The 13,464-nt window shown below is 39.4% G+C and overlaps 1 protein-coding gene across 1 annotated transcript in view; it reads left to right on the top strand.

Moving 5' to 3' along the window:
• LOC128509898 (desmoglein-2-like protein) overlaps positions 1 to 13,156 on the top strand; it is a 42,874-nt gene extending 29,718 nt beyond the window's left edge. Inside the window, exons 13-14 of the mRNA XM_053481802.1 lie at positions 10,657 to 10,920; positions 11,919 to 13,156. Coding sequence (XP_053337777.1) covers positions 10,657 to 10,920; positions 11,919 to 13,010 — 1,356 coding nt within the window. The 3' untranslated portion in view covers positions 13,011 to 13,156. The remainder of the gene's footprint in view (positions 1 to 10,656; positions 10,921 to 11,918) is intronic.
• Positions 13,157 to 13,464: the final 308 nt, after the last annotated feature.

Below are 13,464 nucleotides of genomic sequence, written 5' to 3'. Positions count from 1 at the left end.
ACTAAAAGCACTTACACTATACAACTTTTACACGATAGACATACAGTTTTTACTGACCCTGCTGACGTTTCGCTATCCGTAACACCAACACGTTTTCTCTTTAAGTGTTAGTGCATGACATGCCGTGACAGCTTGGTCTTGCATAGCGTGCAGGTTACCGTCTTCTTAGAGGCGTTTAATGTAAATCACTCCCGGACCCTGGAGGACTCGGGGCGCGCGCTTTTTCCTGCCGGCGTTTCTGTAACCTCCATCGCGCGAGCGGCTGTGTGTATTTGTGCATCTTGGGGTCGCGCTTCTCAGTAACGAGCGCAGCCCAACTAATCGATAACGGCATTCGTTGACAACGAATTTCATTATCGATAATTATCGATGTTATCGATTAGTTGTTGCAGCCCTAGTCAAGAGTAGTATTTTAAAATCAATGTGAAATTTCACAGGGAGCCAATGCAGTAAAGATAAGATAGGGGTGATGTGTTCATATCTTCTGGTTTTAGTGAGGACTCTCGCTGCTGCATTCTGGTCTAGTTAAAGCTTATTTATGCACCTAGCTGAACAGCCAGACAGTAAGGCATTATAATAGTCCAACCTAGAGGTGATGAAAGCATGAACTAGTTTTTCTGCATCGTTTAGCGACAGTATAGCCCAATCCCAATTCTACCCCTTACCCCTTGTCTCATTTCTCTTTTGGTTGGAGGGGTAGGGCTAAGGGGAAGGGCCAGATAGCCCTCCAAACGAAGATTTTTCGGGACCTCACTTCAAACGAAGGGCTAACGAAATTTTTCAAGATGGCCGCTCACTCGAGCAAGCAGACCCATAAATTTAACGAATTTTTGCCACTAATAAGGATTTTTATGACAAGTTTTCATTATATGTATATTAATTTTAGTCTTGTGTTTGTGATTATGGTGATGTTTTGTAAAAAAACGTTTGCAAAAAAAACGCTAAAGTTTGCTAGTGGATAGCACCGATTGTGCAATATTACAAAAATATATTTTTATGTCATATACACTTAACTGCATGCTACAAACAAATATAAAAGTTCAATAGCACGGCAGTTTGCCGAGCTTTTGATAACGCATTGTTTGTTTTGCTTACGGCCATACAGTATGTGACATGTACAGTAAATGAACGGATACGTATGATGACGTATAACAGTGTTGTAGTGGTGTCCCATTTCTTAGGGGAAATATTTTAACCCTTCCCCTTTCCACTTCGTTTCAAGGAAAAAGGGGAAGGGGCAAGGGGTAGGGGAAGGGGTAGAAAATAGAATTGGGATTGGGCTTTTATATTTCTTATCTTGGCAATATTTCAGAGGTGAAAGAATGCTATCCTGGTAATATTATCTACATGAGCTTCAAATGAAAGGATGTATGCGGTCCTATGACTAGAACTTCTGTCTTATCAGGATTAAGCAGAAGGAAGTTAATTAGCATCCAATTTCTTATGTCCTGCACACATTGCTCAACTTTAGTAGCTGTTTTTTCTCATCAGGTTTTGCTGAGACGTATAACTGTGTGTCGTCAGCATAACAATGAAAACTAATACCATGCTTACGGATTATGTTGCCCAGAGGAAGCATGTAAAGGGAAAAAAAGCAGTGGACCTAAAACTGAACCCTGCGGAACGCCAAACTCCACTAGAGAACATGCAGAATAATCACCATTTAAGTCTACATACTGATAACGATGGGTCAGATAGGATCTGAGCCAGAAGAGGGCTGTACCCTTAATTCCTACTACATTTTCTAATCTGTGAAAAAGAATAGCGTGATCAATGACAGGGGTCAAGGTCAGGTTTCTTAATTATTGATAACTGCTAATTTAAAAGATTTTGGAACATAACCAATGCCGAGTGAAGAATTAATTATTCTCAACAGGGGTTCTGTTATTGCTGAAACTATCTGTTTAAGAAAATGTGTCGGTACAGGATCTAATATACAGGTTGATGAATTTGCAGAAGAGATGAGTGAAATTTGTTCATTCTCTTCAAGGGGAGTAAAGTATTCTAGGTTCTGATCTGACATGGCTAAATTAACATCTGCATCAAGTACATTGTTTGGTTTTAAAGCCTCAATATTATGCCTAATATTTACAATTTTATTATTAAAAAAGTTTATGAAGTTCTCACTATTGCATGATGTGGAGATTTCTGCAGTGGTCTTATTTCTGGTTAATTTGGCTACAGCATTAAATAAAATTCTAGGATTATTTTTGTAATTTTCTATCAAAGTGGAGAGATTTGTTGATCTAGCTACACTAAGAGCTTTTCTATAGTTCAGGATGCTCTCCTTCCATGCTATTTGAAATACTAACAATTTAGTTTGACGCCATTTACGTTCTAATTTCCGAGCGGTCTGTTTTAAAGTGCGCGTGTGATCGTTATACCAGGGAGCAAGTTTCTTATCTCTAATAATTTTTCTTTTAACTGGAGCTACATTATCTAAGGTATAGTGAAACCTTAGTGTCAACTCTAAATATTCAGTCGCCTGATCGAGTTCTGTGGGGTCAGAAGGTGATCTAATCGAAGTTAGGAACTCTGGGAGATTACTGATAAAACTCTGTTTGGTAGTTGATGTGAATGTACATTTCATACGGTAGCGCGGCACTGTGCATACATTATGACTGTGACACCCTTGAATTGAGACAAGATAGTGATCTGAGATAACTTCAGATAGTGGAATTGTAAATAAATTTCTTATACTTAATCCGAATAATATTATTAAATCTAAAGTGTGACCTGCTTTATGAGTGGGTCTTACTACACACTAGGGCTGCACGATTTGGGAAAAATGTCATATTGCGATTATTAAGGTCAAAATTGCGATTTACGATTGCGATATGATAAACAAGTGGTATGACTCAACTTGCTTGTTATCAAAGAAAATCCACCCACATTACTAATAATGCAGAAATTTAAATTTCTCAACTGAGATATAGTGTACAGTGCAATCTAGCAACTATGAACAAATGAACAATGTTTTCTAATTAAAACAAAATTGTACAAATTTAAATAACAGTAACATCTTTACATTATTGTATTAAATTACATTAAATTAACTTTAAAATAAAATGAAAAAGTAAAAAGTACAGATAAATAAAACAAATACCCATTTAAATATATATATATTTTTTTACATTTTGTCCCAAAACAGGGACATTTAAGGAGGATGTAACATATACTTTATTGGTATTCTTATTAAATCACTCACCATTTTTAATCTAATGATGAAGAAGAGATTAAAGGAAAGAAAAGTGTCCTTTAAACATATTAATTTTAGAGTCATACACTCTCATACACTGTATTTCCATTTATTCTTAGATAAATATGTTAATAGCTGTCCTCTCTAACATACAGTTAAGTAGCTTTAAATATGAAAAGATTAAATTAATTTAACTTACCGATAGCCAAATAAAGTCTATGCCCGAAGCACTGGAACCTAGTCCAGTGATTAACCCCCCCCCCCCGCTTTGGCGATGTTCGTGCCGTTGTCTGTTGCGACTCCGACCAAACCATCCTTACAGAGGTCCCATGCAGCCAGTGCCTCTCTCAAACTCGCGGCTACAGTATGTTCTCTCCGGTGTGATTGTCAGGGAAATACGATGTTTGCAGGCAACAGCTTTTCAGTTCAAACTCATTGTGCGCGGTTAGGCTAATATATGTCTCCGTCGTCCTGCTTAACCAAAGGTCCGTAGGAGTTAAAAAGAATTTCACTGCAGTTATTTCAAGTTCAACGTCGCTACGTCACTTACTGAGACTTACAAACACATCTGTAATAATGTGTTGTTTTGTTTTGCTCACACTGGGTTGTGCTTTGTTTGGTCTTTTTACTACTCTTGGCTTTTACCGCGATGCATTTATCATAGTTTTCTGTGTTGCTTCAGATGCTGATATAAATTTGTCGTGTTGCCACCTGATGTAGCGACTTTAGTTTTGCCAATTTTGCGCAGTACCTCTTTCTGCTTAGTGTCCGATATCCTGAAACCAAAATATCGCCAAATAATAGAGCTTGCATTTTTTCTGGGCACAAGTTCAGCGTCGGTCTCTTCTGTATCCATTTTCTTCCGTCTCCACACTGCGCTGCGGAAAGTCACGTGACCACCAGCACGCGAGCTGCACGAGTCTGACTGGTTATTTTTTATTTTTGACATAAGAAATGGCCATACAGCTCTTAGAATGAATGTCTTGTTACATCCGCGAATGCATTTGTTTATTTAATATAATTGCAACATTTGCTGTAATGTAATCGCATAGCCTGACATCGCGATTGCGATTGCGTTATCATTAATCGTGCAGCACTACTACACACTGATTTACTCCTACCGAGTCCAGTATGGACATAAATGCTGTTCTCAGAGGGTCTTCTGGATTCTCAAAATCAATATTAAAATCTCCAGCAATTAACACATCTGGCCTTTAAAAACGCACGTTTTCGGAAAAGGGATCCCACGACTTGCCGCGAGTGCGCGCGGCAAGCTGTGAAAATGCCTTTCAATACCTGTAGGGGGCAGTCGTGTTTCAGTCTAAAGTATTGTGTGTCTACTGAAGCCGAAAAATGTTATGTCTCTTAGGCGCCCATTGACGGCAAGCGACAGAGCTCATAAACGTGTCAAGCTCAAACTGATATGTATTTATTCTTCATTTTCATTCAGAATTATTATTATTATTAGTAGTAGTAGTTCTCCAAATTTATTATTATTATTATTATTATTGTAACGCACCCGCGCGTGTGCAAAAGGACTACAAAGATGTATGACGTTAGCCTACATTTATGCGCTTTAAACGCAGATGGGTGCTGGTGGCTCAGTGGTAGGTGTTTCGCCCGCCATGCGGGAGACCCGGGTTCGATTCCCAGCCAGTGCTCAAAATTCCAGTGCTATTCGCTAAAACACCACGATACGATTACATTATCAAGTTATGCTTCAGTACTAAATGCATGTTTGCAATTGAGAATTTTTTTTTCATAAGCTATGAAACACATTAGCACTCACCTCACAGTTGCTGTAATTTAATGATTATCATAAGCAAAAAGTGTAAAACAAAGGATTCACATTTATTACGTTTTCACCTAGAGCGGGATTGGAACCAGGGTCTGGACGATTTTTTAGGATATACGGATATTATACGGATATTATTTAAGCAACGCCACACCACGTGTAAAGCAACAAAAATGCTTTCATTTCATTGGCTGTCACTAAGTGTCAGCTATTCACGACTGGCCCCCGCGGAACACAGAATCCCCGGGCTTCGACTGCGCTTTCTCCATTCGTTATTACAGGGGCGGACTGGGACCAAAAAGTGGCCCTGGACTTCCTGGCCCACAGCAGCCCACACCATGATACATTGGCTCATTAATGTAGAGATACATTTTTAACACCAGTTACTAGTACAAAAATATAACACAATACAGAAATCAATGCTATTTAAACATGTTATTTGAAGTATCACTGAACATATATTGGGTCAAAGAAACGAAAAAAAAAGAACATCAAGACAAACAACATATAAATCTATAAAGACAATATTTTAAAAGGAATGGCAATAAAACTGAACAGGTAAGCTGAAATAAAATCAGTAGCAGCAGTAGCTCACGCTAGTAAACTAGTTACTTATTTTAATTATTAGGGTAGTCAATATGAACACGAAATAATGCTGAGAAACATTTCAATTAATATTGACCACCATCATAATAACTAGCACAAGTTAATGCTGCTAGTAATTTTATTCTGTTTGATTGCGATTCTTTTTACTTGGCTCTGGTAGATCAGGGGAGACGTGTTGGTCATCATCAGCATGTATTATGATGTGGGATGTGGTGCGCTGCTGGATCCAGCCTCACTGTCCCTGACCTGTTATAGGCAGAATCTGTTCATTTGAAGCATTTCACAGCATTTACCTCTAAAGCTTTTTCTCGCCCGGGTAGCAATTCAGTGTAGAACCGCCACTGCCTATTTTCCACCACATCGCGTACTTCCCTGATCTCCATCTCCGCGCTTTGCTTTTATAAAGTGGAGCAAGCCCGAGATCATATTGACGTAGCATTCATCATTCAAAGTTATTCATATCAGTGTATAGTAAGTGTGATTTGAAAAGTGCTATAACTTCACCTGCCACAGTTTCGGCCCAGTGGAACAATCTGACTACATGTGAAGTGCCATGAAAAAGTATTTGCCCCTTCCTATTTTTTTCTTTGCATATTTGTCACACTTGTATAGGTGGAATTTCACCTAAACACTTTAGGTGAGAACGTATAGGTTAATATGTATAGGTGAGAACAGCTGATTCACACTTGGGGAGAGTGAATAATTTGCATTTGAATGTTGTCTGGCATTGTAAGCACACGCAGTGACACTAAAAGAACAATAGGAATAGGAGGCACTAAGAGGAGGATTTTAATTTAGACTATAAAAAAATTAACCTGCGTCTATTTTTAGGCGTGCCAGCTGCCACTTTTTAGTCTTATAATGCGCACATGACATGCTGGTACAGAGCTGGACATGGCTCATCCATGCCAATGATCCCGGGTTTGCACCCTGCGCTATAAAATACGAGTACGACGGCCATCCGCGGACAGCAGCTCCTGCCTCCGTCCGCTCGCGCTTGCTCTTCTTTGAAGTCTCTGGGCCGCGTTCCATTTGCCCCGTTTGCATGCCGCACTTCCGCGTTGTGTGCGCGCGTCTCACTCACACCGCATAGTAAAATCCACTGTAAACCAACAAACCCCGAAGGGGAGGCGGCCTTACTAGTGAGCGAGGAGCGATATTGATTTGGGCGCACGCCGTGACAGGCTGAAAAAAAACTATTGTCCTCAAAAATGTAACAGATGAGGACTCTGATTAATGTGCAAAAACTATATAATAAAACTATATAAGACTACATGCCCTTATAAGACTTAACTTTTATTTAAGGGCACTCACAATAACGAAAAAACGTGATTTTATAAATGTTTGAAAGCAAATAAGCTGCGCTGCTTTGTATTGTTTTTGGTGAACTTGAGCGCGTCAGAAAATGAACGCAAACGTTTTTTTAAAATGGTCAGTCTGCTTGCTGTTTTCCCGACGCGTTCGTAATCATTAGTCTACTTCTGCCGGTGCACTCTGGAAAACTCCATGCATGCGGCTGAGCGCTGATTAAAACTATGGAGTAAATTAAAGAGGAGAATCACGATGCCGAATCGAAGTCCTGAGCCCAAACCTCATTTAAATTAAATTAACAAATACTATAAGTAAAAAAAAAAAACAATAGCCCACGTTTAGAAACCATTTATAAATTCTTTCCGACATGAGTTGGCCCGGTGTTATGCGCAGAGCGCCGGGAGATTTTCTGAAGCTCCGAAATCACTGGGGCATTTTTTCTAAATAGATGCTATTGTTAATAACTGATGGAGGTTTTGAGCTGTATATACACGCAGTTTTGAGGGGTTTAAAACGGATTAGTCCGAGCAGACCTACATGAAAGGTGAGAAGTGAGTAACTGCGCGCGCTGTCGCGGTGTATATATTGTACAACACACGTTTATCAACCTAAATAAAAACGCTGCCTTTAAAAAACGCTTTATAAAAACGCTGCCTTTTGTAAAGTGAAAGTACTTTACAAAAGACAAACTGCTTTATTTCAGTCATGAATTCACAATCACATCACATTCCAGCTATTATTTTCAGCCGTGGTTAAATAATGTATGAAATAATTATTATATGCTGGACACAAACAGCAAATATGATGATTATTATAAAATGCCAGAAGAGCTCGTGATCATAAAATAATATTTACTTAATAATATAATATATATAGTTCATTCATGTCTTCTGATGATGTCGACACATTTTTGACGTTTTAAATAAAATATGTTGGCATATTCACGAATCAGGACATTCGCATAGTTAAGACTATCAGATAGCCTACTATCAGGAAATTAAATTAATTTCAACACCATGTAAACCGAGACATTGCCATGTCTTTTACTGTTTTGTCCCTGTTAAAACATTACAAAAAATATATAAGAAACTTATTAAGAATTTTAAAGCACGAATTTGGGCATCTCATTTCATCATTATGAAAAAAATATGAAGCACATATACACACATTTATCATGAAAGATCTGTTGTAAAGCAAAATAAAATTCATGTTTGCTTCAGCACTGGAAACAATATTGTTTTAGACTAAGTAATTATACACAATTCTTCGTTGTACAGTACTTGGTCCGGCGTTTAAATAAAGTCCTTCCATGCGCCATCTGGCGGATATTCAGTGAAGCACAACACATTTATTTAAATTCCCGAATGTTGCTTACGGCAAGTCGCGGCGCGCCGCGCGCTAAATTGAGGCATCCCGCGGGAAAACACGCGCAGTCTTAATGGCCACATCTGTAGCAGACGGTTGGTTTAGCCTGTCTGTCTGCTCCCTGGCCTGGGCTCTGAATTGTAACTGATTAACTAGGCCTCTTCTGAGACTATGAGCTATACTACAAGAAATGTGAGCAGCACCTTCCCAAGTGGGATGGACACAGTCCCACCCTAACAGGCCAGTTTTGCCCTCAAAGGTCTTCCAATTATCTATGAAGCCCACATTGTTTCAGAGCACCACCTGGACATCCAGCGGTTCAGTGACCATAACCTGCTGTAAGCTATGTCGTCACGTCTCATTGGGATGGGACCAGAGCATATTACTTTATTGGACATCGCCTTCGCTAATTTAAACACCTCTATAAAGTTATTTTTACTAACCTCTGACTGACGAAGGCGTATATCATTAGCTCCAGCATGTACCACTATCTTGGCGAACCTGTGCTGTCCTAGAGCCCTAAGATTACCTGCTATGTCCAGTGCTCTAGCTCCCGGGATACACATTGTCACATTGGGAGAGAGATGCTATTGCCCTAGCCTATGAGGTGCGAGGTCTCACTTCCCCTCTAGGAATCAGGGCTCATCTAACCAGGGGAATTGCCTCATCTATTGCGCTGGCAAGAGGTGCCCCCCCTGCCCAGTGTGTCATGTGGCAGGTTGGTCCAGTGGGGCCCAGACACTTGCTGTGCGGCGGCGTTGATATTCTCATTCCCTTAGCGTTTTCACGCAGCATTGAGTGTAGCTTTTGATAGAGGACATCTCGGGTTACTTTGCTGTAACCCTGTTCCCTGAAAAAGTGGGAACGAGATGCTGCGCTCCAGTGCCGCACTGCTTGCGTGACTGGACGTCCTTTCAGACCAAATTGATCTGAGGAATGTTTCCGGTTCACTCCTATTTATAACCTGCAGGTGCGGTTCATCAGATGACGTCACCTGACAGAGGTGCTTCACAACCGGCAACACAAAAAGATGTTTCCATAGCGTTTTCATGCAGCTTCTCGTTCCCGCTTTTTCAGGAAACAGGGTTACAGCAAAGTAACCCGACACGTTTAGTTTGTATGTTAACAATGCCAAGGTTGTCTATTCCAGGGAATCCAGGACAGCATAATTTGGATTGCTATCAAAAGATGCAATTATTATTCCTGACCATTACTCATTCCTACTCAGGTTGTGTAAAGATTTGGTTGAGTTGCTGGAAGTTAACTATGTCCTCTTTTAAAAGCATTTTGAAGTATAAACAAATCAGCAAATCTAGGGACATGTTCACATTATAGGCAACACTGCTCAATTCCGATTTTCTGGTCAGATTAGATTTGCATTACAACAGTTCACAATCATAATTACAAGTTTCGTTTACACATCACAGTTGTATGATCGATCACTCATTTATTTTAAACAATAGATAAAATTTTAGCAAAAATACGCTGGATTTTGTCTGGAGGATGTTGAGGTCCAGAAGAAAGAAGCGTCCAGTTGTCCCATTTTAGATGGTTTAACTTGTTCTTATTGGTATCAAATCCCCGTGCTGCCATTACTGATTGATGACATCAGCATTTTACGCATTTGCAGAGGCAAAAAGTCACATGATTGATGATATGCCCATTCTCATTCAAGTTGCCTGGTGCATACCAGATATGCATCCAATCTAGTTATTGGGGCTGTTTAAGGTGGAAGTGTGGCTTTTGTTTTTTACACATGTACCCTTTATTATTTTTATAATAAAAAAAAAAAAAAATGGGTGATTTAAGTTTTGTTGTTGGAAGTGTACTACAATGGAATTCAGTGTTCTAATCAGAACTGAAAGGTAACTGAGTGTTTTGATGTTAATCCTGTGCGTAAGTATAAATTTCATGTCTTTTTACTAACCTTGAATAGGTTAATTAGATTATACTGTACTTTTTGTTTTTGCTTAGCAAATATCTTTACCTTTACTTGAGCACATTTGTGCATGGTATTGTATTACCTAACCAACCACACTGATGTGTAGTATTTGAATCTGGTCTGTCGCCACTTTTTGATTACTAAGTATAATTTTGTTCAAAAACTTGTCCGATAATGTAACAGATGTTTAAAATCAGCAGTGAAGCTGGTTGCAGACAGTGAAAAAAACAGCATGCAATAACTCAGGAAGGAGAGAGAGAGAGAGAGAGAGAATTTTTGCTCTTTTGAGCTAATCAAGCCCTGCATTTTTAAAAATTTGACTCTTAAACTTTTACTCAAGTAGACATTTAAATGGGGTACTTTTAAGTCTACTTAAGTACAGGATTTGTGTACTTTGTCCACCACTGATTCTAACTGATACTAACTCTATTTCCTCAGGAACTAGAGGTGCTGTCTCAGCCATCAGGGAGTGGAGGCGGAGGTGGTAGCAGTGGTAGAAAACTTGGAGGTGGAGAAAGACGTAGATACGGAGACAGATACGAAGAAGAAAGCTGGAATGGCTGGTCTTTGGAGGAAATCAGACGCATGTTGGAACAACGTAATACTGAAACTATACTTGGAGGACATTCTGAACTTATTACAAGCAGAACCCTTGATTCCATGGCTCTGTCTGAGAGCTACTTACGCAGCTATTTTGCAAAGGTTAGTACTTTTTTATACAGCCTGTGTAAAACAACAAAACTGTTAGACAGAATTCTAGCACATCATAATTAATCTCCACACATGATCAGACAGACATGATCTTAAAGTCGTAATCAGCTCAGGGGATCATGGATGCATGTGTAAGATGGCTTGTAGAAATTGCCAATTAAGGCACTATTTAAACATGGATGTTCCCGCACTCATTGGCATTTGGAGCAGTTTAAAAGTTAAGTTTCAATTTGGTGCATTGGTTTTGGAAGATGGGCAAAAGTTAGAGAACCAGGGACACATACACACAAACATAAACATGAAAATGTCCACAGATGACAGTGACTCTGTGGTTCTGTACTATTACGCCCCGCACCAAAGTGATGCTTCGTTTACATTAATTCTTGCCATAGTTTAGTACCGAGCTTGTAAAAGACCGGATTTAGACTTGTAGCCTTGTTAGTGTGCAAGTTTGTTTTAAAAAAGGGCATTCAAAATAATATTATTTGTGAGTCCATAATTTACCGTTAAAATCAGTGGGAGCTGAAGCTCAAAATTATTTAGAGGACGCAGTTTTAATGTAGCAAACCAGTTTAAACACCACTGCTTAGCTCAGCAAAAATTGGCTTCAATGAAGAAATTAGAAAATAAAAATATATACTTTACAAAAAATTATTTAATAAAAATAAGTCAATTAAACAGCCAATTAGATTGTATATTTGCAACACCCCCCCCCCAAAAAAAAAAAAAAATAATAATTTAATAAATCTGATGGTGACCTTAAAAATTTTATTTTCAACTAAATAGCCATCATTTTTTAGAGATGTTTTTAGGCAGTTAAAGGATCTCCATTTGGTTAGGAGTGATGCTGCTGTTTTATTTTGTCGCTTTTCAAGCTAAAACAGTTTGATCTTGTTTTGTTTATAACTGTTATTTTATTTGATATTACCTTCTCTGTGAAAAACATGTAGATTTGTGGTATTCAGATCTGACTCCTTATGATTTTGCAGAAATCACAGGACACGGCGAAGCAAGAAGTTAGTGTAAATCATCTGCTTGTGTCTAACTATGAAACCTGCAACTCGGTCACAGGCTCCTTGGAGGATATATGCAGCCATCTTCATAAGGAAAACAATCTAGATTTTCTTAATGACCTCGGGCCTCAGTTCAAAAGGCTTGCAGAGATTAGCTATGGCTCCTCCTTTGCACATGAGGAAAGCTCAATTTCCACGTCTCCCACCTCTAGTTCAAAAGTGACTATCAATGTAAAAGATGCTGCTGGTGGTGTTCACACTAAGGGAACATCATCTAGCTCCTCCACCACCACAAATATAACTAAAATGTACAGCACCGGAGGAGCCACATCATTAGCCACCATAGGCCAAACTCTGCTGATCCAGCAGCCAATGGTCTATATGCCCTCTACTCCTATGTATGTAGTGGAGCAACAGCAACCTACTCTTCTTTTGACCTCTGGTCCAGTGCTGGGTGTTCAGAAAAGCAATGTGGTGTTGGTGGAGAAAGGGACTACCAATATAGCAATACCTCCTCATAGCACCCTTCCCAGGCCAGGACTGCAGCAAGCAAACACCAGAGTAGTGATGGATGAAGTTATTGGAGGCACAGTGATACATGGGAAGAGTGTTCAGGAAAGCAACATGGTGTTGGTGGAAAAAGAGGCTACCAATATAGCAATCTCTCCCCAGAGCACCCTTCCCAGGCTGGGACTGAAACAAGCAAACACCAGAGTGGATCAGGGTATTAGGGGCACAGTAGTACATGGGATCTCAGGCAATGCTGAGCATCAGGGCACTGTTTCTGGTACCGTTCATGTCGTAGAGACTCGACGAGTAGAGAGCACGGAGCCTGTGCATGTTGTACAGAGTTCTTCACACTCCAGGATAAACAATAGTACACAGGCCAAAGGGCAAAATGGAGGGGTCATGGCTCTAAGAAGTGCACCAGTTGTCCAAAATCCAATTTCATTGTCACGGCAAGATGCGCCACTTTTTGCTGCTTCAAATGGGAGCACTCACCAAGAGGTGCGAGAGGAAAGGGTTTCGGTTGTTGAAGGAAGTTTCCAGTCAAGCTCCACCTCCTAATTCAACTCCAAAGACACTCTAACACTCTAGGTGCTACATTGTACAGCCAATAGTGCTATTTTTATTCCATTATCATGATTGCCATAAGGAGTCAAATAATCGAATAGTGTCCTAATTAGTAAAATAGTACAGATATAAACCATATATGAAGTTAGTTAGTGTCTGGATGCTTTCACTAAACATGATCATTTTTTTTGTAATACATAAATGCATAAGTTGTTTTCACAGACAGAAAAAATCAATTCATGTATCGTCCAGCACACTCAATCTCAATTATTATAATTTTTTTATTAGTAGTGTTAATATTTTTTAAGTTATACCCTAAATGCCCCGCTTCACAAATGTCCCCCTTAAAAACTGAAATTCAGCAAGAAATTTTGGAAGACAAAGTATTACCCATAGGAGCGAACGAGCTGAGCCAACCCGAACGCCAGCTAAGTTCCAGGAGCAGTTC

The sequence above is a fragment of the Clarias gariepinus genome, chromosome 1, assembly GCF_024256425.1.
Source record: "Clarias gariepinus isolate MV-2021 ecotype Netherlands chromosome 1, CGAR_prim_01v2, whole genome shotgun sequence".
NCBI classification, from domain to species: domain Eukaryota; kingdom Metazoa; phylum Chordata; class Actinopteri; order Siluriformes; family Clariidae; genus Clarias; species Clarias gariepinus.
This window is presented reverse-complemented; position numbering and strand designations above follow the sequence as displayed.